This window comes from Ixodes scapularis, unplaced genomic scaffold (genome assembly GCF_016920785.2).
Source record: "Ixodes scapularis isolate PalLabHiFi unplaced genomic scaffold, ASM1692078v2 PGA_scaffold0__279_contigs__length_252992795, whole genome shotgun sequence".
In the NCBI taxonomy this organism is placed as follows: domain Eukaryota; kingdom Metazoa; phylum Arthropoda; class Arachnida; order Ixodida; family Ixodidae; genus Ixodes; species Ixodes scapularis.
Genome location: NW_024609835.1, coordinates 11,435,866 through 11,462,868, shown reverse-complemented (window position 1 = coordinate 11,462,868; position 27,003 = coordinate 11,435,866). Strand labels below are relative to the sequence as shown.

The following is a 27,003-nucleotide window of genomic DNA, read 5'->3' as shown; positions in this document are numbered from 1 at the left end:
ACGTTTTGCCACGTATGCGGCAACATGCATCGCACAGTCTTACAACATGAAAGTCTCTCGAATTCCCCGCACAGCAGCCAATGAGCCAGTCGATGGTATCTCCAAAGGGAACTCGGTGAATGACACAAGACGAAAAAGTTATGACCCAAAAATTAAGCGTGTTATGTGTCGCAGCGTTATAAACAACAAATACTAGTGCAAAGGACAGGTGAAGGCAAGAACACAAACGGGACTAGCGTTTACTTATGCACTGTTGCTTTAATGCACTTACAAGGACAATGAAGGAAGAAGTGAGAGCAGTTGCCTCTTCAAGGTGACGAAAAGGACAGAGAGAAAGAAAGAAATGAAAGCAACAGGACACGTTGAAGCAAATGCAGTAAAAACGAGGCTACAAATGAAATTACAGTTGAAATAAGAGACAAGAAAATAATGAAGCATATGAGAAAAAAAAATAATCTACCGTAGAATACCGCATATCCACCCATTCCACATTAAGCGCCCATTACCACATTTGTAAGATCCGAGTGAATATGCGTGGTACATTTATACGTAAAATTGCCGACTGCACAAGCGCCCATCCCCCATTCTTTTGCGATTATCTCCAAAGTCTGAGTGGGCTCTTGCCCAGTATTTTACGGTAATAAAACTTAAAAAAGTTAAAGAGAAATCTTTTTCAAAGTATTCTTACTGCTGTATATTAATTTTTTCAAAAGCTTTCTTCCTTTCCTGAATTACATTTTTTAATTTAATCTTATTTCAACCGCATTTTCAATTATGGTTTTAATTTACTGCATTGGCTTTGATGTATCCTATTCCTATAATTTCTTCCTTTACCTTTCGTCGTTCTCATCGTTTGGTTATAAACTGCTCTCACTTGTTCCTTCTCTTTTCTTATAAGAGCGTTAAAACAACGTGCTAGGCACTAGTGCCTTCGGTGGATTGAAGGCTGAGTGTGTTGGCACACACCAGCTGGGAGCACGTGAAGCAAAAGCTTGTGCAGCAGAACCCACGATCCTGGGTTCGATCCCCGCCCCTGCCAGTTTCGGTCTAAATGAGCATCGTACCTGCACGGGGTTGCGTATCACTACTGCGTGGATTCACGTTGAAGACCCCAGGCAAGCGGTTGTATTGCACTGGCTAAATTTATCGCCTACGTTGGGTAACAATGTCGCCACATGTTGGACGACTAAACTCCTGCTGCCTAAATAACAACTACTTTAATTTGTTTCTCGTTATTCCCATCTGTGTTCTTGCCCTTGTCTGTCCTTTGTGCTGTTTATTGTTCATAATGCTTATCTGACTAGCCCACTTTAACCCCCGAGCCGTTTCGGATGACCCAGGCTCCTTCAAAGCTTAGTTTGCGGCACTGCTCAGAGATGGCAGCATGGGTTTTCTATCGCACACGTTTTTAGGGATGGAAGCTGACTTTGGAGACACGTGCGACCCGGGCAGCACGTGCAATAAAAAAAAAAAAAAAGGAAAACAGTTTAGGATCAAAAATTGCACCCAAAAAAATGGCTAGGGGGTTAATATTTTGGTGGCACAGCACAGATATTCTTAGATCAAAACTTCTTTTGCATTCTCTTTATGCACCAAGCTACCTTCACATATTACAGTGACCGGCCCATTGAGCACTGTGTGGGAAAGTGGACAGATAGGCACCCTTTCGTTGTTTTTTTTCTTAATGCAGCGATATTTGCCAGTAAAGACTACTCAAGGTTCGAAATGTCGAAATATAGAAAAGAATTTGCTTTTTTCCTTACCTTCACCTTCAGCCTCGCTGCATGAAGAGGAAGCGCTTCTTTCCACCGAGTTGTGGTCTTGTTTTCGTAGACTACTCGGCGATATCGACAGCGGAGTCTCATCCGACTGTGTCCGTGGAAAAAACAGACAAGACTCCGGTTGGTACAAACAACCCCGTACTGTACTCTCAAACTCCTTGAGCACGCACAGTGAAACAGCAATAGCCACCAAATGAAATCATCAAAATTACGCAAATATTGCAGCGACTAAAAGCAAACAAATGATCACAAACCTCGTTTTACGGTAAATTGTCTCTCTACAGCAAATATAGTAAAGATATAGACTTAGAGGAGCGAAGTCAAAGTGCCCTTATAACTAGCTAAGGTTCTGTGTTCTCAGTAAGTATCGACAAGCATTTAAAATTAACCCGTAGGGTGATTTCTTCATAATCGGTGAAACCCAAACAACTTTTAATTGGAGCTGTCCTAGAATAGAAAAAAAACTTTGTGGGAATCTTTTTCCGCAGCTTTATTTTGTGCTCACTCGTAACATAGCTCCCAATGAACTTCTTGCTTCGGAACTACATCTTTTTTTCTTGTTGGTGCGGGGTATTTCCTAAGGGGTCCTGCGCATGCTCCCTGGAGGTTGGGGAATTCCCTGTTTCCTTCAACATCAGCCCCAGTAAACGCCGATTTTCGCACGATACCAGAAAATAGACACAGAAAAACATTGAAGCTGAGGATAAGCCCCGAAAAAAAAACGCCTTAGAGTTTTACGAAAAATAAATCCAGAAAACGCAACCCTATATACTTAAAACACAGGTACGGGCATTTGAGAATATAGTAAATATTTTTTCTGTAAAAAATGGCTTTACAGTAGAGGTCCTACTGAACTTGAGCATCTTCATTGGTATGTCAGAGCCTCAGATGCCTACAGACACTTTGCACATGCGTCAGATTACAGCCGCCATTGCCGACCTTCTCTTGTCTGTCGAGATGCCGAGCCACCGAAACGGGTCTTGATGAGTTTCCACAAGAGCCAATGCTGGGGAGGGGGATGCAATAGAATCTAAGATGGCAATAACCTGGCCTGCTATGGCAATACTGAAGTGAAGTATATGGAATAAGAGGAAACAAAAATTGAAGGTCGGTTATGGCGGCCCCAATGTACAGCTGCTGCGAAGCGTCTATACCTGTAGTACAAGCATACTTCCACTTTCCTTTACTATACCCATCTTTTTGCTATCACGTTAGTCTGTCAACAAAACGATTTTCCATCGTACAAACCAAGGATTACTTAATGCAGGAGCATTTCACAGTGCAGCATGTTGAAAGCTGGATTTCTGACGGCATGCAAAAGACACCGGTGGTGCATAAAAAATTGACAGCAGCCATGCCGCCAACATAAATAAGCATAAAGAAAAGCAGAAAAACCAGAGTTATAGCTTAATTGGCAAAGCAATTACGGTACATCAGTTGAACCAAGTATAGTTATTGAGAGCGTCCAGAAGGCTGATCACAGTTAGAGATCGAGATACTTTGAGTGTGTTGTATGTTTACTCTAGGCATATTTCAAGAATGTGAACTTGCGCTTTACTTGAAGTACACTTTATGGTGCTGTCCAAGGGAATACAAGACAGTCGAATCTCGTTAAATCAAACTCGAGGGGGACCGAACATTTGTTTGAATAAAGCAAAGTTTGAATTCCGCGGAGTTTCCTCCTATAGAGACGCATTGGATGGAACCTGTATGTTTTTAGTTTGAATTATCTGCAAGTTTGAATTAAGAGAGTTTAAAGTAACAAGATTTGACTGTAGTTGACTTCCAACCCAAGGATGTTTCTCAACTTCAGTGTCTGGCTAAATATCTTTGCTTCTCATAGCAGATATTGCCTCAGCTCCCTCGCTACATGGAGCGCTTGTTTTTGTTTAAGCAGACTCCTTGAAAAAATGAGTGTAAACATGGATACAGTCTTTACCGCATGTTTATCGAACTCGGCAGACATTAGACACGAAGCATATCAGTCAGGAACGCACTGTGCATAAAGTAATGGGGCAACCTTTCGGCGTTGGATCGGCTCCAGCGACTTACAGCGTCCGACGCTGTCAGCCCGAAGGTTAATCAGCATATGTCTTTGCCAGCATCGTTACGAACTCTTTAGTTCAGTACAGGCAGCGCTGATTAAAAGAATCTCAAGCCCTTCGTCTGTTAAACGTGCATTTTGAAAAATGTACCCTAGCCACCTGCAACTCCCCCAGTGAAGTGAAACATTGGCAACCTTCGGTGAAATCAGTGAGGAAGCTTTCTAATCCATTGTCAGACAGCGCCAAAGTGAGTGCAACCGAGAGAGAAAAAAAACCCGCAACTCAGGGGTGCAGCCAGTGGTTGTGCGAGAAGTTTTCGGAGGTCAGTACCTGGGAAACCTCATGCCAACGGCCCTTCTTGTCCATTCTCACCTAAGAATAGCAGTCGGCAACAAATTTCGGTCAGAAAAGACATCTGTGCAAGTTTGGCATTTGGCTTGCAACAAATTCTTGACAGATTACTATGCCATGAAAAATGAACTGTGTTCTTCTCACTGCAAAAATAAACTAGGCATTGCCAGATACTCTGCAAGAATGTTGTACTGGGGTATGGCATGAGATATGCCTAAATTTCAGCTAATTACCAACTCAACAGATAAACACAATTTTAAAAACTTTTCAATAAAAAAATGGGGTCTCTTTTTTTTATGTATACAAGGGCTGCACTCTCTACCATTTTCTCATTCAAAATCCCCAAGAATTGCTTTCAACTATATTGAATCAGATAGTATTGAAATTCTAAATTTTTGGGGTCTTATGCCAACTGCCGGCACTATACATTCAGCTGGAGCATGAACAATTAGTATAGTGATACATAGTTCATTTCTGTGTTGCAAAAAAACATGACAGACTTCTCTTGTCAGAAGTCCTCTTCTTAAAACAAAAAAACTTGCATTACTTTTTTTTTTTTCAAATGCAGGGACATTTAGGGACAGTACTAAAAGGAAAAGAGTGGCTGTTTGGGCTGGTCGGTTTGTCATTTCATAAAGCTTGCGCACGCGCAGCAAAGACGAGGACAAAGGGAGGACAGGACACAAATGAGGTGCCTCGTTTGTGTCCTGTCCTCCCTTCGTCTTCCTCTCTGCTGCACATGCACAAGTTTCGTGAAAGGTATTAAACAGGGAGAAACCTGGAGAAGTTGTTAATACAGTTGGTCATCATAAAACCACAGCAGTCAAACAAAACATGCACATAGGAACAGTATTTGTGTCCTGCACCAAAGAGAAAGAAAATTCGTACAATCAACTGCTGCCTCCTGCCCAAGGAAAGCTCTCACAATTATTGACTCATCCATTTTTTGCCCAATAATCACACTAAGCATCTGCCAACTGCAACTGATCTACTACCTAATCATTGCATGTGCGTAATTATGTTTGTGGTGTAGTTTTTTTTTCCAGTACCAGCGTGCTCTATTTCTTGCCCTAGAGTCACTGGACTGAGACTTGCCATAAATGCCAAGTTGAGCAATTCTGGGTCACATGACTTACGAAAGCCATGTTGCGACGGATTTTCACCAGACAACAATGGGCCCTTCCAGTATTTTTTATAGGTTTCGGTTTTATATGCGCTCGAAAATGCTAGAATATTTTACAGAATTAATCGGATAGCACCTTCCACGCCATCTGGTACGGCAGATATGGCGACACGAGAAATCCAGCCAGCGCAGTACGACTGCTAACCTGAGGTCTTTAACGTGCATCGTGCAGTTAGTGATACAATGCACCGGTACAATGTTAATCCAAATCAAACCCAGGATGCCTGGGTCCTGTAGAGCGAGCTTGTGCTCAGCTCCGAGCTGTGGTGCACTAAAACACTCGACCACCGATCCTGCAGAACCATTCATGTCCCCGTGTGCAGTTCTGTCGGCTGGTTCCAGCATCACGACCTTAAGTACACTGTAAAATACTGGGCAAGCGCCCACTCAAAATTTAGAAATAATCGCGAGAGAATGGGGGATGGGCGCTTGTCCGGTCATCAATTTTACATATAAGTGTACTGCGCATATTTCCTCGGATCTTACAAATTTGGGAATGGGCGCTTAATGTGGAATGGGCGGATGCGTGGCATTCTACGGTATGGTAATGAACGGAATTGCAAGCGCACGAGTGTTGTTCTGGATGTTGTACAACCATGTTTGTAGAGTCGTGCTTTTGTGAATTGCTTTGCTTTATGGAGTTAACAACCGCCTCCCTCGGGAAAGTTTTCCCTCGTTAATGCCTCCTCCAGTTTACACTTCCCTATGCAGGTAGTTGTAATCTTTATTGGCTCAGAAGAGCAGCAGCATTACAGAAAGATGCCGTAGAGTCCTGCTGTGCTGTGTCTAGTGACAATGATTATGCGATGATATCTAGAAGGATCAGTTTCCCATATGCTTATGCCCCTCAATTAGCACAGGCCACTAAAAAGCCACATAGCAGCCAGGAGCAGTTGAGATCAGCAACGGGTGTTTGCATTTGAATAATTATTTCTCCGTTAAATCTAATTACCTCCCCACCAGCAATTTTGCCTGGCTACGGTCGGGCTTTTTAACATTTCCTAGGGGTGATTTCGATCGTATAAAATCCTTGTGGACAATTAAATCATAATGGAAGTGGACAGCTCATTTGTTCCGTGGACGAACAGCTTGCCTTTAGGCAATGTTCTGTCTAACAGAGTTCTATGCCTTAGTCGATATTGGCCATTGTTTGAAGGTCCCACATTCCCCAGAAATCAGATCAAACATATTCAGGTAGGCATATATGCGAGAGAAGTAGACACATATATCTTAACAGAGTTAAATGATTCAGATTGGTCAGAACAAGAAATGAAATTAGCAGGACCAGCAGTTGTTCCACAGTGTCTCCCTTTTTTTTGTTTTCTTTTTTGAGTGCAGTGGTTTCAGAACAATTCAGGGACTAGAGTGAGCAGAGACATTCACAAACATGAGTGAACATACCTTGAAGCTTGGGCAGGCAACTTCCTACACAGATTGCATGCAAAGAGCAGAAGGAAGCGACAGTCAAATCAGAGAAGAAGTTGCCACAACATTCAACGCTCCGTGCCAAACAATTACCAATACAGTAGCGAGCAAAGAGGTGTTAAACAAGCGATGAAGGCGCACCTAACCACTGAATGTTCTCAGGGTACCAAAACTCTGAAGCTTTGTTTTAAAACCACATCACGACTCTGCAATTGATGGCTTAGAAAACCTTCAAAGTGGTGCCTTGAGGAATTGAATCGGAGCATGCGGAGCTGTCAAACAAAAAGCAGCATGCCCACCAGCTTTCAACCAGACCTGCTCAGAACTACCATGGAGACACTATATGCACCCGGAAATTGATGGTCAGGAGGAGAGGAGTGCTCAAGGGGACATCAAAAGGCCGATCTCCGATTGGAATGATTAGTGGGTAGACCTAAAGCTACCTGCCTTCATCTCCACTGCAGTCGTTGAACGTGTTTGAATGCGAGAGCCAAACACCAGACGTTGGCATTCTGCATTCCAACGCATTCGACGAGTGCAGCGGAGTCGAAGGCTGCCTTTGTTACCACTGCACTCGTTGAACGTGTTCAAACGCAAGAACCAAATGCCGGACAGCGGCACTTCGTGTTGTCATGCGTTCGACGAGTGCAGTCGAGACAAAAGCAGCTTTAGGTCTATCCATTCATCATACCAATTAAAGCTCGGCGTTCTGACATCCCCACACACTCTTGTCTCCTCCTCTTCCTCACTTTCTCGGCGCATATACGTTTTTCACTTTTATTTCCCTCGGCTTGGAAATGGTCACAAAATCCCAGTCAGAAAGCTCGACTGGCCTGATTCTCGGATATGAGCAGGTTCTATGGAATGTGGGGCTTTGGGAACATTCAGTGACTCAATGTGATCCATTCAGAACCCTTGCCCTGAAGCAGTCTGTTCTAAAAGCTAATCCTTAGTGACATCACCTCTGTAGGTATGTAAGGTTTGATTCAATTCACTAATCTCGATGGCAAAGCCAGCAATGAAACAGAAATTGCTAATGTCGTCTGACTTGTGTTGCTACAGCATGGAGGTGGCGAGTAAAACCGCCGTCTTGCCACTGCATATGGCAGTTTGGCTGCCAGAGGAATGACACGAGACCGGGGCACTTCATGCATAACACTAAGCACCACTGATGGTCATCATTTAAATCTAAAAAAAATGTAGACATTTACAAATTTTCATAACGCGAAATTAGAGCACAGCTCTTGAGGAGGAGGAGGAGGAGGAGGGTACAGAGGGGAGGGTATGCCCCTCCTTCTCCTTTCCTCCTACTCCTCGTTTGTACCCTCTGCTCCTCCTCCTTCATGCCTTCCCCTCCACTCCCACAGTTTTCCTGCTAAATTTAGCTGAAAAATTGATGCCACATGACTTGGCGTCACATTACTTATAAACAAATTCAGTTTCTCCGCTAGATTTAGCAGGAAAATTGACGTCACGTGATCTCAACACCAATTCAATTCCTTGAATTTAGAGGGGGAATTTTCCTGCACTGACGCCGCAAAACACGGAAACGGGCACCTAAGAGCTAGGCTCTAAAATAACGGTATGTATAAGGAAATATCTGGCGCATTTAGCGGCTCAGTCTCTATAAGACTTTGACTGCTCCAGAAGCTATTCAAGCATTTTGATTCAAGTTTAGGACATGGTGTGGTGATTCAAATATACGTACGAGTAAAGGCCCGCTCACACTCTTGCGACCTGTTAAACCTGGGTTCCTTAGAACTTCTTAAACCAGAGAACACACTGGCGCCATCTATTGGGAAGCGGTGTAAACTCGGCGGTCCGGCATATTTTTTTGTTTTTTTTTGTTTCTCGCACATTATCCTTTCATGGCTCGAAAAACTTTGGCAATGTTATAAACGAGCCTTTCTATGAGTATTACGCACATTTGACCTCGGAAATCCCGCAAAACCTTCGCTCTTGTGAAATGCAGTTCCAGGGTCACCGCATAGATGGCGCCACAATGCCAGTGTGTTCCCTCATTCTAAAAACGATTAAGAAGTTTTAAGAGATCTCGTCTCTCTCAGTCGTACTCGGTCGCAAGAGTGTGAACGGGCCTTTAGTGAACTTGGAGTAGAGTAGTTCAAAGATAAAGTGAACTGCAAACTTCATGCGTCGGATCACTGGGAGGCCACAAGGAGCAAACGACAACCGAATCCCGTGTCAGTGTGCTTGGCAGTCCACGGCGCATTCGGTTTGTCACGCTAAACCGGCTTGGATTGTCTTCAAAGTTATGTGTCTGATCCTTTCTGACCAATCTTGACAGGTGGCACGGGGAAAAGCATGGCATACTCTGCTAAAGCTGCCGTATACGGTGGCTTTAATTATCCCTTAAAAAAATCTAATTTGAGTTTCACATTCCAGATGAACGAAGGGCATCTGGCATGCCCCAGCAAAGGACTGAGGAATATTTTGGGCCACCTGGGGTTCTTTTGACATGCAATCGAATCTTGATGACACGGTACCTCCTTCGCAACAAGCCTCCATCAGATTGTGGGCACCTCGGCTGGGACTCAAACCTGCCACCTGGGGTTCCTTAGAGGGGTGCTTTGCTTTCCGGAGGCACTGAGGTGGCTTGCTAGTTATATAGAGTAAGTGAATGTTCCCAGGGCACCAAAACTTCCAGGCTTCATTTCCAAAGTTACAATGTCGTAATTGAGGACTTGAAGATGGATGCCCAATGAAATCAAATTTGTCGTCGGCACCTTCCGACTGGCTGCAATTCTCTAATTGTTCAGAACTCCCCAAAGATATTTTACGGGTAATGTTCTCTTTCGTTCCCTTACTCCCAGCATCAAGGGTGCCGGCTTGAGTCCATCAAAGAGGTTAATTAGATATCTCAATTTATTTCCACCCTAAAGGCCCAATAAGGCATTGCGATTCCCAGCTCTAGCGGATGCTAGAGCCAGGGCTGAAGGAGCTACGGTAAAGTAATGCCTCTTTAGCCCTCTTGAATAGGATCAGTGTTGCCACCTGTCAGCAACAGAATGACCGTTATAGTGGCATCAGAAAATAAAAATGAAAGTGTCGATACTAGGAGCTCAGGTGATTCTAGCAGATGCTATGGAATGCTGTACTTAGTAACACACGGAGGCTCAAGTCACACTCTCTTTTTTTGTGTTTCGAGTGGAAGATTGCGTTTGAGAAAATTATGCTAGAGTAGGAGGGACGTCTCTCGGGCTCACCCTCTGCACGCTGTGGATGATGAGAGTGCTCTTGGTGGCAGTCGGGCTTCTCCCCTTGGCCTCCAACTCCTTGAGCGCCGCTTCCGTCAGGGAGCTTCCATCTGAGCAACGGCCGGAGGGACAAAGTGCGAGGCACAGAAGATTAGGGTCAACAGGCACTGATGCGCAAGCTAGACACAAAGGTCCTCAGTCGAAGCCATTACGAAGAACTATAAAAAAGGAACCTCCCAGAAGCCTCTGAGTGGCAGCCAATATTTCACCAACATGGTTAGCTTCTACAGGGTACAGACCCCATGACCGGTCACAAGAATATGTAGAGTACTGAGTACTGGAGGGGCAGTGCATGGGTGAAAGGTAAGGTGAGAAAGAGAGTGCATGGGCAGGGACAACGCCCATTTATCAAATCGTCAATGTGCCAGGGCATGTTTCTCCATGTCAGTAAGTAGACAAGTGTCGGTCGTTCGCAGATTGAACACTAGACCAAGCTAAATGCTGACACAGCACTCATGTCCAATATCTTCCCACTGTGGCTCGCGGTAGGCGGCACTGGAAATCCGGTGCTACGACCTTGCTCTCTCGGAGGTGTTTGTTGGCAGGGGTGGGTGAATTGCATGGAGAGTGAGGAGCAATGGGGGAAAGGACATCAGTACTGTTGGGACGTGAACCGTAGAGGAGTTATGACCCGACAGGCAGGAGAGGACAAGAATGAAACGTCGGCTACTGCTACGAGACTTTCGGGAGGCCCCTTGTTAAGGAGCCGATGCTCGACAGTTAGTATGACATTGTTTAAGTGTGTGATGGTGCACTAACATGTACAACAAAATGTTAAGGTTATCTTTTTATATATCTTCGTCAAGATAGTCTGATAGTACAGATAAAATTTTGGCCCGAATAGGAAAAAGTGAGCGCCTTCGTTGACCTTGCTACCGTAAAATACCGGGGAACATCCGCCCCACTTTCACTGGAAACTGGATTAATCCAGACATGGGCGCTTGTCGGTCAAATCGGGCACTTGACGTATAATTTGCATAATTCCCAAGTTTGGGAAATGTTAATAGTGGACGTCTAAACGAAGTGGGCACTTACATCATATTTTATGGTAGGTGTTTTTACTTTCCGATTTCGAATCGTGCAGCAATTGAACAAGAGTAGTTTTAGCTTGTCCACAAGGTTTCACAAAAACAACTAAAACATTGCTAGCTGGAACAACAGCCGGACGAGCAATAAAATTTGCTAAAACTTCGCTGACTAAGGTAACCCAGACATGATGTGTATATAGGTACAATAAAAAAATTATGCTAAAAGTTTGTAACTACCGTAAAGTTCCGAGAGAACGCCCACCCCCTAGAGATCGCCCATCCCATTTTTCTGGCTTAATATTAGTAACATAAAAATTCCGAAACATCGCCCACACCCGATTCCCGTCGAACGTCACGCTATGTCCGACGGGAATCGCATCAACCGCGCAATTTGCTGTATCGGCACGCCTGACAAGCGAGTTTATAGCGGGTTCCCACGTTTTTGTCCGCGATCTGCGTGCGCAATATTGGCTTCCGTAACACACGAGTTGTTCCCACATGTATGTTGCACCATGAAATGCGAATCTGAACAGAGTTTGCAGCGGATTACCGCATTTTTGTCCGCGATCTGCACATGCAATATCGGTTCCCGTGAAAGGCAAGTTTGTAGCGGAATCTGCTGCGCCCGCAACCTGCGGTATCCTTTCCCGTGACACAGGAGTTTGTAGCGAATTCCCGCATGTTTGTCGCATTGTGAAACGCGAATTTCCGGGGTCCACAATCTGCGGCATCAGTTCCTGCGTAACGTGGTTTGTAGCCAGTGCCAGGGTGTTTATCATTCATTTTGGATAGTTTAGCTGTAGCATCTTCAAAGATAGCCCACCCCAAGGTTTTCAACATTTATCTGTTCATTATGGGTGGGCGTTCTTTCGGAACTTTACGGTAGTAATACTGGAGTCATAAAAATGCTGTTATCATATATGCACAATTTATATATATAGCAGCTGGAACATAACAAAGCAACCTTTCATGCACCTCTGCAAAGCCAGAAATAATTGGGAGCAATAATAAAACTCGACAGCTTGAGATTTTGTTCGAGAACGACAGAAGACTTATGATATTGCAAGCTAGTACTCTCATCTCTTGTACTTTTTTTACCAAAATTTGCACTACACGTTACATAGAATGTGGTCAAATCATAGCAATTTAGCATCTCAAGTAGTACATTAAATGAGACCTGTATCTGCTAGGCACATAAGATCTCCCCTCCTGTCCAATGGGCATTTTTCTTGACACATGCACAAGACAAAGTACTAGAATATGTAGCTAGGGCTCCTCATGTGCTTGAGTGGATGATTTTCAAACTAATCAATAACACATACTCATGCTTGCATTATATACCATTATAAATTAGCTTGTAGGTTTGTATCAACCATCCATCTAGCAATTGCATGACTGCAACAATTGCATGGGCAAAGCTGACTCGCTTGTCTGACTGCATCTTTTTACATTCGTAGTGAGGCAGTTATGCCTCTGCAGTTTTCATCTTCACAAGCTGGGTAAGTGTTCATTTAAGCTTCTGGCCCTGTAACTTTTGCAACCTTAGTCTGTACTACCAAGACACTATCTGATTTTCCATTTTCTCGGAGAATTTATGAAGGCGAGTTAGTGGAAAAAAAAGGGGCATACACCAACAGGTTAGTCAAACATCCATGCATGCATGCACGGTAACAAGCACGCATCGTGAGGCACATTTGCATGCAAACAGCTGCAAATGCACAAGGGCGACGGCGCCAACCCAGGACCACGCAACGCAGGACAACGACGATGACACCACCACAACACCAACAAAAGGAGATGCAGGCACAACGAAAAATACGCAGCAGTGAAGAGAGTGAAAAATTGGTTTGTGCACCAGAAAGAGTAGTAGTAGAAGAACCGCAGAGAAGGAGACCAGCGTTCCCGGTAAAAGTTGCACTCTCACCATCGTGCCTAATGTTCCCGTTTTGGTCGGCCCTTGGAAATGGAAAGCCGCCAGAGTTCCTTGGTTCCTTGCCGTACGAACCATCCACTTCTGGCTCCACCCATTTTCGTGCAGCCCCATTTTGATACAGGTCTCCGCAATCGCTGGTCGTCGATTCGGACGAGGAGCCGAGAACGGACTTCTCGCTAGTTCTCGTTTGCGGCGAAGTTGTTAGAACAACGGTCACCATTTGCCTCTCTCCGTTTAGAAGACCATCCGTAGTAGATGGACCTTGCGAAGCAAACTCTCCACCAACCACGAGACTGCTGTTGTCGTCGGTGGAGCTACTCGCCATCCTCTGCCGACCAGACACATTCGGCGGCGGGGAAGACGGCAGCGGAGGCGGGATGTCGGCGTCTGCAGCGTCTCTTCGGCAGCCATCTTGCTTTGGAGATCCACCTGACATGTTCGACGGTAACAATGTCAAGTCATCGCAATCCTTCGCAAACAAAGGTTGAGAAGAGGCTTCCGGGAAAATGGGAGAGTGTGCGGAGGGCATCATGTCCGCCGAACCGTCGGAAAAATGGCCATCACGCTGCGCCTGGTGCACCGGGGCAGCCCCGGAGCAGCCATTGGAAATCTGACTCCGGAGAAACTCCACCATGGATTCGTCGAGCGGTTTGGGCGGAGACTGCTCCAGGAGCTTCAGTTTTTCCTCAATGGCGAGAACCGCTTGTCTCTCGAGGTGTCGAGTTTTAGCTAGGTGGTCACAACAGGGTGGCATGCAAGAAAACAAGTCGCAACATGCAGCCACCATTCTACAACAGTAGTAGCAGTCTGGAATGCCTAAAAATAAAAAGTGGAACCAGAGAACAGCCTAAAAGATGCATTGTACTCATGCCTTGATGTTAAGAGAATTTCCTGGGGTACAAGAGGGCACCTGGGGTTACTTGCACTTTAGAAAATATAAACAAACATTGAGTGTCACCTATACCACTGACATTTACTGATGCCAAGTAGTGTCTGCTAAAAGAGTTTAAGAAAGCCTCGATAGTAGAATATCAATATGCATGCGGCATGCATGCACGGATGCGAGAATAGTGGTATCAAAAACAATATTGCAACTTTATCAAGTATAAATAAAGGGGGACAACTCTATACAGCCAAACAACATCATAACGAACTCTGAAGGACCTACTGAAATGTCCATTGTTGTACAAGTCAGTCTGGTATACAAATTTCATGTGAAAATTAGAACATGGGAGACAAACAGGTGTACAGAACAGTGACACATCTCTGGGATTATGTGCCCTGTTTTCGAAAAAGATGTCATCAAACCTAGTACAACAGCTATTCTTCATTAAAATTGCAACATATATTGGTTAATTATGGTATTTTTGTGTCAAAAGATAGATCTCTCTTGGTTGTATTTGCTAGGCATGTGCAAATAGTGTATTTTCAGTTTAAAGCAAATTCAATGCATGCCAATAAGTGGTTTTCTCCAAATATTTTTTAATTCAAAATTAAATAGTTTTCCCAAGCCCTTTACTACATCCCTCCCCCTGCCTAAATGAAAACCCAACTGAACTTGTGAAGGTTGTTCCTAAGCTTTAACATGTCGATTTCTAAGCTGTTAATCTGACTATATTTAGAGACTGTGGCCTCAGAAAGCCTGATGACTACATTGGGATGGCAAGTAAATCAGAGATTTGATATACAATTAAAGCTAGAGAGATTCCCAGCTATACCTGATTGATCGGATTTATAAATACTATTGGTTAATACGCAAATATCCTTTCTTCAATATCAAATTTGAAAAGAAAAGATAGAATCGCAAATAATGAATGCAGCTCGTCGGGGCAACTCTGCATAACATGCATTCTTGTGTAATAGCCACAGTTTAATATTAAAAATTTTACTGCAATGCAAATATACAAATTTTCATTTTTTTTTAATACTTTAGGAGTGTGTGTTTACCATCCTGTTTTGAAAGTGTACCTTTCTCCTATGTGGCTAGGATATCTATACCTTTCCAAATGTTCATTGCGGTGGGATAGTCCCATTGAGTGCACTTTTTACCAAGAACTGGTGCATTGTGGAGAAGCAACACCCACAGAGATTGCTACCGCATGCGTTGCTTCTCTGCAGTGCACCGGTGCTCGGCAAGAAGTGCGCTCAACAGGGCTAATCCGCCGTAATCAGCACTTAGAAAAATATGAAGATCACAGTCCATCTCAAAGCGAATATCAAATAGCATAGTATTCGAGACTATTAAAGAATTAGAATATTCGCACAACCCTAGTATTTACTTATTTACTTGAATGGCATTCAACGCAAATTTCGAATGTCCAAGAATGAATTTGCAAAAGTCAAGAAATGACTGCATAGATTTACCCAATCTAAAAATAAATTCTCCAAACACTAAAGTATAACAAAACAACAATAACACGGCATTGGCCACATTCGACTAGGATGCCTTTGGTCTGGAAACTGTCGCTTTTTGAACGAGTACATATTTTTGCATCAGGTGTCATTGGGCTCATTCGATTTCGCTCCTGCACCAGGGTACACACTGCCATATTTGATTTACAAGTGCAGCCAATCTGAAAACTAAACTGGAAGTACACTGCACTGCAATTTTCTGCATTGGTGCAGGCTGGTGCAGGTAAATCGAATGAGCCCACTGATCATAGCAAAGAGAAAGAAAACCTTTCGGGAGAAAATTTCGGAACAAACATTGCGAATCCATTCTTAAGGTAACTTTATAACAGTTCAGACACATATTATTCATGTGCCTGGACAAACAGCATCTTGTTATTAATAGTCCCAAGCTGCTGCGCAAGAGATAACCTGCCAGTTCTTCATTTTCACTAACTCTTCTACAAACTTGTTGGTGTAATTTCCAGGCATGGAAGATATTAGGACAAAGAGAGATAAGTAAAGGCTTTTGCAAAGGCTGCAATTCTCTGCATTTTCCCCCGTACGTTACACACCTTCATTTGTTATAGATCGCTATTGCACTGTGTGCGAGCAGGATACTTTGTCTTATATCAAATACTTGGTACCTAGGAAGTTACTAGCGATTGTTCATTTATAGATCGCTGGGTCGTGTATTCTGCTATTTATAGAACAGAAACTCAATATGGTGTCATGGGGAATCGTCGGAACAATACCTAGTATATTTTGTTGAAAGGGCATTTTCCTATTAAAGACGTTCGTTATAATGAAATTTGACTGTACTTATTTGAACCATTCACTTCTTAAATTGAGGCTTTTTTTATATAAATTATTTGGTCTACTTAGTACAAACTCTGTAGTTGCACACAAATTGCGTAGAACAACGAATTTCGAATCATAATTTGGATTAAAATATGAGTATATAGGCAAAAAAAACTTCTAGTACATTTAACGCATAGTCACTAATTGAACAATATTTAGGCATCTGGGTTGTGAAAAAAAAGTATGGCACTGACAACATAAGTACTACACAATTAAACACTCCTCTTCGCCAATGCACAGCTTGCAGAAATCGGTAACCAAGCAGGGAATGGGCTTCCATGAAGTAGCAAAGAAAGGTATGAAACAGCCGCAGAATTGTTATGAATTTGTTAATTGCAGAACGAATCTGCTAGACCAGAGACTGATAGTCCCACTCCTACATGCACACCAAGCAAACCCAAGCCATACCAGCAATAAAATAGTCGTTTCCCATGTCCCACATTCACAGTGATCTATACTGTGAAAAGATTCTGATTTTAAGTAAGCTCCAGAAATACCACATCACCAGCAAACTCCAGGAAGGGTTTGCAGCATGATCCTACAAAGCAAGTAGCTAGCTAATAACATATGCTTTAAAGCATTAAGCTGGGACACAAAAAGCGTACTATACAAGTGACCAGCTGTCTGGAAATTTGATTATAAAACTACAGTGTCTCTGGACAGAAAAGTCAATTTTTGTAGAAAATATCTTTAATTTTATTAGTATGTCAAATATCTGCATCAGTATTAGAAGCATATGCTTAAACTGCTATTCATTATGCCAGTCTTTACTATAGGAAGGCTCGACAGTTTATAGTATATATACTAAGAACAGCAATGTCTCATGGTACTTTGGCTAATCTCTGCACAAAAACAGGTCCCAAGACCGCTACCTGCTACAGCGTGAACATCTTTACTATAATGCTCCAGGTAAAAGTTCAGCAAAGGTAAGCAAAACATATTTCATTTACTATTCACAGCTCCTTCGTTTCATGGTTTAGCTGGTGGGCAAGTTTCCAATGCACATCTCAAATGGTGCAAGGCCCCCATTTCTCCTACTCCAAGTGTGCCTTTAGACGGCGGCATCTCGTTTCGGGTTGCAAATACTTTGGATGGCACACCACCATTTGATTGTTTGCATAATTTTGTCTTCGTGCTGCTAAAGTATCGCTGGTGATCTAAAAGGTAGATTTTTTCAAGTTTTGAATAAACGCGTATATATCAGCGTGACGAAAACAAACTTGGCTCACACTGTATTTGAATGAAAATCACCATAGAAGATACAGAAGAGCTGCTGACATTTTGTTAAGACCATCTATATCTTCTGACATGCTATACACATAAGCCCCTCGATAAATGCTTTGTCACACGTGCTTTAATTTGAGATTGCCTCAGCCTTTGGTTGGTTACTATAAAAGTGTGCCTCGACAAACTTCCAAGAGACCACAATGAAAACGGCTTTTGCATCTACGTAAAATCCCAAATTAATGCCCACCCACCAGGAAGGAATAAACAGAAAAGCATATCTTGTAAGTGACCACTTGGGATAAGACAGAGCAATTTTAAGCAAAAATGAGCAATAAACATGTCGGCACCTGCTACAAAAAGGCCCACTGGATGCGGGAACAACTACTGCAGACACTGACGTCGCATGGATTTGGCCGCCTCGCCGGTGTTTCCGCCACAAATATTCACCCATAAAATGAGATGGGAGATCTCTCAGGGGCGGACATTCATTTTCGGAATTTACTACACGAAATTTATGCTTAGAAATATTTCAAGAAATTACCTTAGTTTCTCCAGATCACAACCCTGTGCCGACACTGAGAGCAAGCCAATGCTATGACCCAATGGATTGCCCTTTAATCGTCGCAGCAACATTCACTGTTATCATTGTTTTAGAATTGCGATAGGTATTAATATTTTTATTGATCAATATTACTCGGTTTTGCCTCCAATGTGAAATTGATTTGTGTAGAGCCATGGAGCCATTCCTCAAGTCCTATTTGCAGGCAACCAGAAGAATAACTCTCAAAAGATCCAAACTTGTGGCACACTTTTAAGAAGAATGCAGCATGTGCAAAACATTTGGGTATGCAGCCAGACACAAGACTGACAAAAAAACAAATATCTTTAGCGTGATGCAGTTCTGAAGAGAGTGCGAAAGACAGCAATTCAGATCAGTTTCCCAAGTTTAAATGCACAATATAGGTAAAAAAAAAGAAAAATACACATTTCAACATGAGTCAAATGAGTACTAGGTTTAAATTAAACATAATTACAAATATATATATATATTTTTTTTTTCTTAAAGGGCAACTCCGCTTCATTTTCGGTTTTGAAAAAACAATGCAGTCCTCTTCAGTATCGCCTAGGAAGACCACACGTCAAATATTACCACGCAGTTCTGTCTAAATGTTTCTTAAACGGTCCGGCAAACTTTGCAACTCGCCAAGTTGCCAAAATCGGCTGACTCGAGCGGGCGAATTCAGGCGCAACCAACAGCGCAGTCAAGGCTACGGCATGGGCGGAGCCAACATTGAGCTAAACGTCATCAACATGGCCCTCTTTTGCTTGTTTTTACTTCACCGATCGAGCGTAGCGCATGACGTCAGCAACGTTGCCTCTCGGCGCTCAGCGGTGTCCACGTGATTGGCGTACGCGCCTGCGCAGCGCGCTTCTTGGGAGCAGACCAACCGCCCGCCGTGGCCCCGCCTTTACCGCCGTCTTCCGCGTCACAACCACCGTCGTCGTCTCACCGTTTGTGATTATCATCATCCTCTCGGAGTTTCGTCCACACTATGGACACCACATGCGCAGAGTCGCAGACTTATGCCGCAGTTGTGCAGACGTCATCGAATGCCGTAGACACCAAAACGTGGCGAAGAGTGCGGTGCAGACGACACTCGCGCCTGCCGCACGCCCGCCAACCCCCATCCCGCCCGTCGTTGGGCCGAGGATCACGTGACACCTCGTACCACGTGATGGCCATGTACTTGGCGGCCCGAGGCCAATGTTGCCGGACGGAGTCGAAGTTTCGGTTTCGATTTCCGCTCATGTTTAAAATTAGATTTAAAAATATATATCTCATTTTTCGCGAAGCAAACGACGTAGTGTCTTTTACTAGGGCTTTTTAATTCGAAATTACTCATTATCCCAAAATCTTTGGAATTGAGCGGAGTTGCCCTTTAACATAATTTTTGCAAGACGTTGCACACAACGCTGCTTCAAGATCTCAAAGGACTGAGTAAACAATTAAATAAATAATAAATGACTCACTCTCAGTCGTCGGCGATCGCTTGATGGTAGTTGTGGTGATGACCCTTCCATCCGAAGTGATTCGGCTGTTCTTTTCCACGATGCGATTTTGTTGAGAGAATTCCGTCGCCATCTGAGAGTCTGCCGTCACGGGGATCTGGGACCCCTCCATGTAAAGAAACTGAGACAAAAAAAAAGAGAAATATGTTATTATGTTTGCATGTTCACATGTTAAGGCCCATTCACACACTTTCGTTTGCTTACGACCCACTTCTTGCAATCTCTTACGACGAGAAAACACTGGCACGCTGGAGCTGTTTATGAGGTGGCCCTGGAGTTGCATTTGCCAGAGTGAAGGTATTGCGGTGTTTGCGAGATACATACTATCTATGAGAAATGGTTGTTTATAACATTGTCGAAAGTTATTTGAGCCAAGAAAAAATGACGTGCCAAAAAAATAGAATTTATACGAGAATTCCAGGTGTTTCCCGTCTACTTGATCGATGTCACCAGTGTGATCTTTCGTCGTCAGAGAGCCTAGATTGGAGAGGGTCCACCTTGGACCAAGGGAGGCTCTCGCAATTTAATGGCGGATGCCTCCTGCAGAGATTGGTAACACATTAAGTGCACATGCACTGCGTTTTTGTGTGGCGAGGAACAAAGCAGGCAGAAAGGCGGAAACATTTGCAGACGCTCAGTGCTTTGGGCAGCTCCACACAGCTCATATTGCAAAACACGGCCCATAAACCACATGACCCCAATCGAGCAGTTGGACACCCATTTGTAGTACAGACCTCTCTACTCGTAAGAAATCGCAAGAGGTTTTGAGGCAATCTATCGCAAGGAGTCACAAGTGTGTAAACCAGCCTTTTGAACTAGCTCAAGCTACAGCGTGTGAAGTAACCTCCACCAAGTCAGTTGAAGTGGATTATCTGACACCACGAGATAAACATTTCCTTTATTGTTTTGTTGGAGGAAAGAACTGTCCGGTCGGGAAAAATATATTTTTCGGAAATAATCCCCAGAGAAGGGGAACAAGGGGACAAAGGACAAACACAGCTATAGGTGACTGGTGCACCACCGAAAAAATCCACCTGGTCCTGGTATCGAACCAAGGACCTCTCCATTTCCAGTGGAGCGCTCTACCAACTGAGCTAACGAGAAGATAGATGTCAGAAGGAGTTATAGACGTTTTAAACAGTCAATTCTCGCAGGCACTCGAAAAGCAGCCATTAAAGAACACGATGTGTCTTAAGAGATTTGGCGCATTCGTGACATCATTCGTCCCAGCACGGGCAGGTCTATGGCAAGGCTGGCATATGGTTATGCACTTCGCAACTTGGTGGCGTCAATGCGTTGCAACCCAGCCGTTCATGATGTCCAATGACTGGTTGAATCACACGAGCGGAGGAGGCGAAGGGACTCAACAGCACCCGAAGGGCCTAACGACACTGACCCCCTCTCCCCATCTTCCTCTCTATTCCCTAAACGCAAGACTTGAATAGCCATGGGAGAGAAGGGTTTACAAGGTTATGTGCGTAAAGGGCTTAGCGCCGTACTTACGCGAGGCAGCGCTGCTTTAACGGTGCAATTGATATAACGACGTTTCAAGGAACTTGGAGAGCATTCACCAGGTTTATTGATTTTCAATCAAGTTTTGGTGTCTTTTCAACCCAAAAATTGGTCTTCGATGTTTCCACAACATATATCGACATTAAGGCAATAAAACGAGTGCTACAATTTTGTTTCAGCACCCCTTTAAAATCAAGGCATGCAAGCCCACCTTCTCAAAGGCCCTTTTGACACAATGTGCAGCAGCGCACCTGGGATCCGATTTTGGAAACCGCGAGAGCGAGATCTAATTCACTTCTCGCAAGGTGAACAAAGATAGCGTTTGCAGACTGTTTGTCGGTTATGGAAGCGAAGAACGCAGTTTGTTCGGTAGGAAGCACCATTCGCAGAGGGAAATAAAACAAGAAAATGCCGCATATTGTGTGCTAACAGACTAGAAAAAAGTGTATCGTCTGCTACGAACAGAGAGCCCTGGCGAAGTGAGGCTGAAAGAAGACTATGTGAGTGTTTGCTATTTCACGTTCAGAGTCATTAACAATGTGCGGTTCGTTTGTAACTCTCAGGTTCTTCTACTGCTGTACACCAGCTGCCACTTATTTGATGAAGGAGTACTAAGGACAAGTACATCAAAGGCAGTCATACCCCTTACGCTATTTGTAAGTTGGCGAGACGTCCCAACCAAAATATTTCCTAATTGTTGAACTCGCAAAAAAGTAAAATATATCTCGTTGGTTGACTACGCTTGATCTGTGGTGCCACGTCCAATCGGCAGCCGAGAACGCTCTTGCTCTCCCCTTGATCAAAATCGGACCCCTGGAGCAAGAAGGAGAGGCACTCACCTCTACAGTTAGGGAGCCAGTGATGTTGTCGTACTCCAGAGGCCGCGACTGCAGGGTGATGATCTGGCGCTGACTCGGCACCCGCCTGAGCTCGCTGATGCCCACAATGCCAAGGCCGAGGAAGTTTTCTGGAGGAAAAGAAGTAAGCGGAAGAGCAGTGCAGTCAGCATGGGGCGTCACTGGCAAACTCCTATAATCCGTGTCATCCGGAGAAAGCAGATTTATGTGGAGGCTACAAGTAAATCGAGTTTCGAGTCTCCGATACGCCACGATAAATATATGTCGCAGGCTGTTTGATTTCCTGTTTCAAATTACTTGCAACAGATTATGAGTCCAGGCATCAGTGGAGTCGAGTGGGGGAGAGCCTAGATATGAACAAAACTTTCTGCAGTGATCCAGAAAAACAAGAGTGCAGATATCTTTGGGTTTTTACACTTTTCGATGAACAAATAAACGCATAAAATATATATTGTCTCGCCTTCCTAATAGATCGACCCAGCTATCCCCACTGTCATCTACTAGCTTTATAAAATTATCCGTCAAAAATCCACTCACCCCCGGCAGGCTTGCTTTTGTCGTAGAGCTCAAAGAGCACCTCCGACGAATTTTGGTCGAGGGTGCTGAAAAGCAGGTCACGACGGAATCATCAGCAGTCGATTTGTAAACATAACCGAGGATGGGAAAGATGGGGCTTGAACCAGACACTAAATGTGTGCCTTGCACAGAGGGCAGAAGAAAAAGCATGAGGAATGGAACACTGATAACTCATCATGTGTGAACTTTACATGCTTTTTGGTGAGAACCCAATCTGTCAAGAAGAGAAATATATCCACACTGTGGACAGAAGTGGGTGAATGCAAAGCAGCGAGATTAGGTAAGAAAAAAAAAAGAGACAACTCGACAGAGGAAATTGTCAGAACCCCGGGTCAGCAAAAACAACTCATTCTTTAAACTAATTAGTCAATGTCATAAGTTTGATGACAAAAAACATGCAATGTTCAATTACGATACAGTGTACGAGCTGGATTTGAAACAGTGGACTTGGGTTTGGAACTGTGAAGCCACCTGCTGGAACCAAGTGAAAGCGAGCCCAGCGGGTGACCGGCAGCGACTCACAAGAGGAAGTGCTCATCCCAGAACGGGTTGGCCGTCTCCTTGGCCGAGGTCGTGGTGCAGCGGTGCGGGGGCTCGTCCAGTTCCACTACGCAGTACACCTCCTTGCAACCTGGGTGGACACAGAGCCACTTTATAAATTTGCTTTTTGGCTGCTCAGAAGGCAACAGAAAGACTCCTGTCCAGGGTCTTTTACTTATGAGCATTACAGATTAAAAGTGGCCAAAACGCAGTGTACAGTGTGGGCACATTTGATCATTGGGCTCTTGCAAGCGGACAAAGTTTGTCACGCCGAAGCATATAGATAACACAAATGTTTCGTGGAAAGGCTAAAGGACAAACGTACCTACTCAATGAAAAGCTACAGAGAATCATCAATCTGTGACTAGAATACTTGTCCCAGTACAAAATTAATAATCAAGCGTCAACAGTAGTGGCTAAGACAGGCATGCAGGCAACCGGTAGTGAACTTGAACGTCTCCAATCATTATTGATCATCAAATATTCCATACAGAGCAACAAAAAAAAAATTATTCTCAGTCGAAATAAATGCTTCAAAATGGCACACCATGTGGAATTGCTCAAAAGAACTTTCAGAAGTAATTGCTTTCTCTCGCAAAGAACAATAATCTACACGGAATTGCAGGACATAGAGAGATGGAAATAGATGCATGCACTACAAAGACCAGCCGTAGGGGTAGCTGACATCATCCTGCCCCCCACCCCCGCAGCTGCCCATGCAAATGTTCATTTTAGGAAGCAAGTCTGGCTACATACTTAGAAAAATATATCGGCAATGGCTCTTGGAACCCTCGAGCTTCCATTTTTGCCACCAAAGTTTGCCAAAGATTGGTGCAGGGCCCATGCGGGATGAAATAAAGAGCTATGGATGCCCTTCTGTACCATAGTAAGATACACCTTACATACCCTTTGTGCCAGCCAAGTTGGATGCCTTGATGACCTTCACCAAAAGCCGCTGGTCATGCTTCGCCAGCGAAGGCACCGAATTCTGAGAAACCACAGAAGAGCACCGTTTTAAGAGCTATCAAACCGTAAAAGGTAAGTATCATAGAAATGTGAAAATAGACGCATATGCAAAACAAACCTCATAGACCAATAAAATTGCAAACTCTTTGTTTGTTCGTTTTAGAATCAGTTTTCATACTTCTTTCTAGGAGTTTCAATACAATAGAGCATCTAGTAAAGTCAGTTTTATCAGGAGAAATACACAATCTACAAGCACCTTCACTATGGTCAGTACCTGAAATATGCTAGTAGTATGCAAACATTGCTTTGCTTCACTGTACCCATATCTCTACAGTTTCAGTCTCTGCTACAGAGAGGTTTTATTGCACATACCTTAAAATACTGGGTAAACGCCCACTCAAAATTTAGAGATAATCGTGAAAACGATGGGGAATAAGCGCTTATCCGGTCATCAATTTTACATGTCAATGTACTGCGCATTTTTTCTCAGATCCTACGAATTTGGGAATGGGCGCTTAGTGTGGAATGGGTGGATGCGCGGTATTCTACGGTAAATATATGCAGGCGGTTCCATATGGTGCAGTCCTCAAAAGCCACAAATGCTTCCATTTTCCCCAGTATCTCTCGGATGGCACTAGTGTCAATGACAAGCAGTAACAAGCGAATGTGAACATCGATGCAGTTGTCTTCATTCATGTCCACTCGTTAAAGCCTAGATTTGAGAGTATTTCCAACTGCTCGATCAGAGTCATGTGGTTTATGGGCTATGTTTGCAACACGGCCTGCAAGGAGGTGTCAAAAGTGTCAAACATTCGCAAGCGTCTCCGCCTTTCCGCCCGCTTTTCTACTTGCCACGCAATAACGCAGCGCCTGTGCACTTGTAACCATTCAGCACAGGAGGTGTCCACCATTAAACAGCAAAGGCTTCCATGGTTTGAGCTGCTCTCTCTCTTAAGTCTAGGCTCTCTATTACTTGTCATCGACAGTGGTGCCATCCGAGGGATGCAGAAACCTTCATCAGATTCTGTGGCTCAACAGTGCCCTCCTGTACGTAATATCAGTTTTTCTCTTCCAACTTTTTACTCCGCTAACCCAAAGGTCGGAAACTTTTGCGCCTCATCCCAACCTGCACGCACTAGATTCTAGCAGAGGCAAAGCCTTTGGCAACGCGCAGCTCGTTTTTGTCCGAGCAAAAAACACTATTAATTTTTCTCGCTTCATGTCCGGTAAATATGCCTGCAAAAACGTACCATTTGATCGAGCTGGGTGTGCTGAATGATCTCAGAGACCGGCTCCCTGTGCTTGAAGTTGGGGAAGTCCTTCTGGCCGGAGCAGGAGAGGTCGGTCACGGTGTACGAGAGAGCGTCCACCACCGATTCGAGGATGATGTCGTCCAGAGCTCGTTGATCGACTGAATGTGGCTTCTGAATAAAAAATAAAAAAGCACGGACCCCTCCCCTCAAACATCCGCACTTGACCTCAAACACGCCTGCGTACAAGTACAGGGTAACAAGTCTAATTTCTGCATTAGTTTGCTAAATTTATGTCAAACATGCCAAAATGACCCCTTCAGAATCCAAAATACGGGAGTGCACCGATTGCAGGCAATGGAGAAGGCAGGAACTATTAAAGGAACCAGAAAATAGTTTTCTTCACTTTGGCTTATTATAGTACTTTAAATTAACACTTTGGCTTAATAGTACTTAAAATTACCCCTTTATATTAATCAAGCATGAAAAATGAATTTCACTTTTGATACACAGCCACATTTCACAAACAAGTACATAATATGCATGCAGTTCACATTCCATGAGCTCTTCGACTACTATCAACATTTCCCTTGACAGGATGGTCCCCTCCCTTAATGAAACGAGAAGAAAGGGATTGTCCTTTGGCGACAAATAATCCCCTTAGTTGGGCTTGCTGGAAGTTGAGCAGAAAAAGGTCATCAACCTCAGAAGCAGCAAACCGAGAAGACATAAAAAATAATGCGGCAGCCTATGACCCAAGACGTCGTAGGGACCCCATGTCACCCTGACAAGATAATCACGCGCGAGAGATAGGTGGTTCTTCTGCTACCGACCATGAGCTTCCACCTCGCAGTCCCTGTACATTAGGCTGCCCGTCTCCATTTGTGCACCAAAAGATGGCTGTGTCCTATACCACCCCAGAATCGAATGCCCATATTTACTTGCCTCTCTCGCTCACTTGCACACATTTTTTTCCGCCAATTTCTCTTCTGCTAAAATGAATAGGAAGCCATAAACTTGCTACAGTCTCGATGACGCTAGCAGTATCGGGAAATAAATAAATAAATAAAAGCTATCTTGAAGACTTTTTAAACTACTAAATTTAATATGCTAGTTATTACAGAATTATTACCGAATTATTACCAAATATTACTGGTATAAGCACACACTGTGAAGTTTTAAATGTAGTCTTAAGTTTTCAGAGTGAGTGTCCCAAATACTATTTCTTACCTGTACATGACAAAACTACCAGCCAGAAATTTGCTTCCTCAGGCTATCAACTTCAAGTTCTCCTTAAAGATGTATTTAAGCTGCAACATTAATATCTTTTTTTAAAGATTAACTCCACCGCTGTTAATCCAGCTTTCTTTCCTCCTAAACTTTGACTGGTCATTCGAAAACTAAGGATATTCTGTCTAATCCTTTGAAAAGACAAAAGAGCTGCTCTTGAAAATTTCCTGGTGCAAAACAACCGACCCCATGTGTAAATATTAGGAGAGCGCTAATATTGGAATTTTCAAGTATTAGTTTAGAATAATACGCTATTCGATATTCACTTGAAGATGAACTGCGATTACCGTCTTTTTGTTCGAAGTGTTTAGGGCGGCGGGTTAGCCCCGTTGAGCGCGCTTCTTATCGAGCACCGGTGCACTGCGGAGAAGCAACACCCGCAAAAGCGAGCTCAGTGGGTGTTGCTTCTCCGCAGTGCACGGGTGCTCGGTGAGAAGCGCGCTTA

At 43.8% G+C, this 27,003-nt stretch overlaps 1 protein-coding gene across 4 annotated transcripts in view; it reads right to left on the bottom strand.

Annotated features, from left to right (window-relative positions):
- LOC120846867 (C2 domain-containing protein 2) overlaps positions 1-27,003 on the bottom strand; it is a 170,554-nt gene that overhangs the window by 21,221 nt on the left and 122,330 nt on the right. Inside the window, exons 5-15 of one of the 4 annotated variants that reach the window (XM_042289295.1) lie at positions 25,269-25,442; positions 23,959-24,040; positions 23,035-23,143; positions 22,474-22,538; positions 21,919-22,046; positions 19,529-19,688; positions 13,013-13,750; positions 10,010-10,110; positions 6,762-6,785; positions 4,157-4,198; positions 1,764-1,869 (exon numbers count right to left, since the gene is read on the bottom strand). In XM_042289295.1, the coding sequence (XP_042145229.1) occupies positions 1,764-1,869; positions 4,157-4,198; positions 6,762-6,785; positions 10,010-10,110; positions 13,013-13,750; positions 19,529-19,688; positions 21,919-22,046; positions 22,474-22,538; positions 23,035-23,143; positions 23,959-24,040; positions 25,269-25,442 (1,729 nt within the window). The remainder of the gene's footprint in view (positions 1-1,763; positions 1,870-4,156; positions 4,199-6,761; positions 6,786-10,009; positions 10,111-13,012; positions 13,751-19,528; positions 19,689-21,918; positions 22,047-22,473; positions 22,539-23,034; positions 23,144-23,958; positions 24,041-25,268; positions 25,443-27,003) is intronic. The other 3 variants (XM_042289301.1, XM_042289344.1, XM_042289321.1) reach the window with 3 other exon arrangements.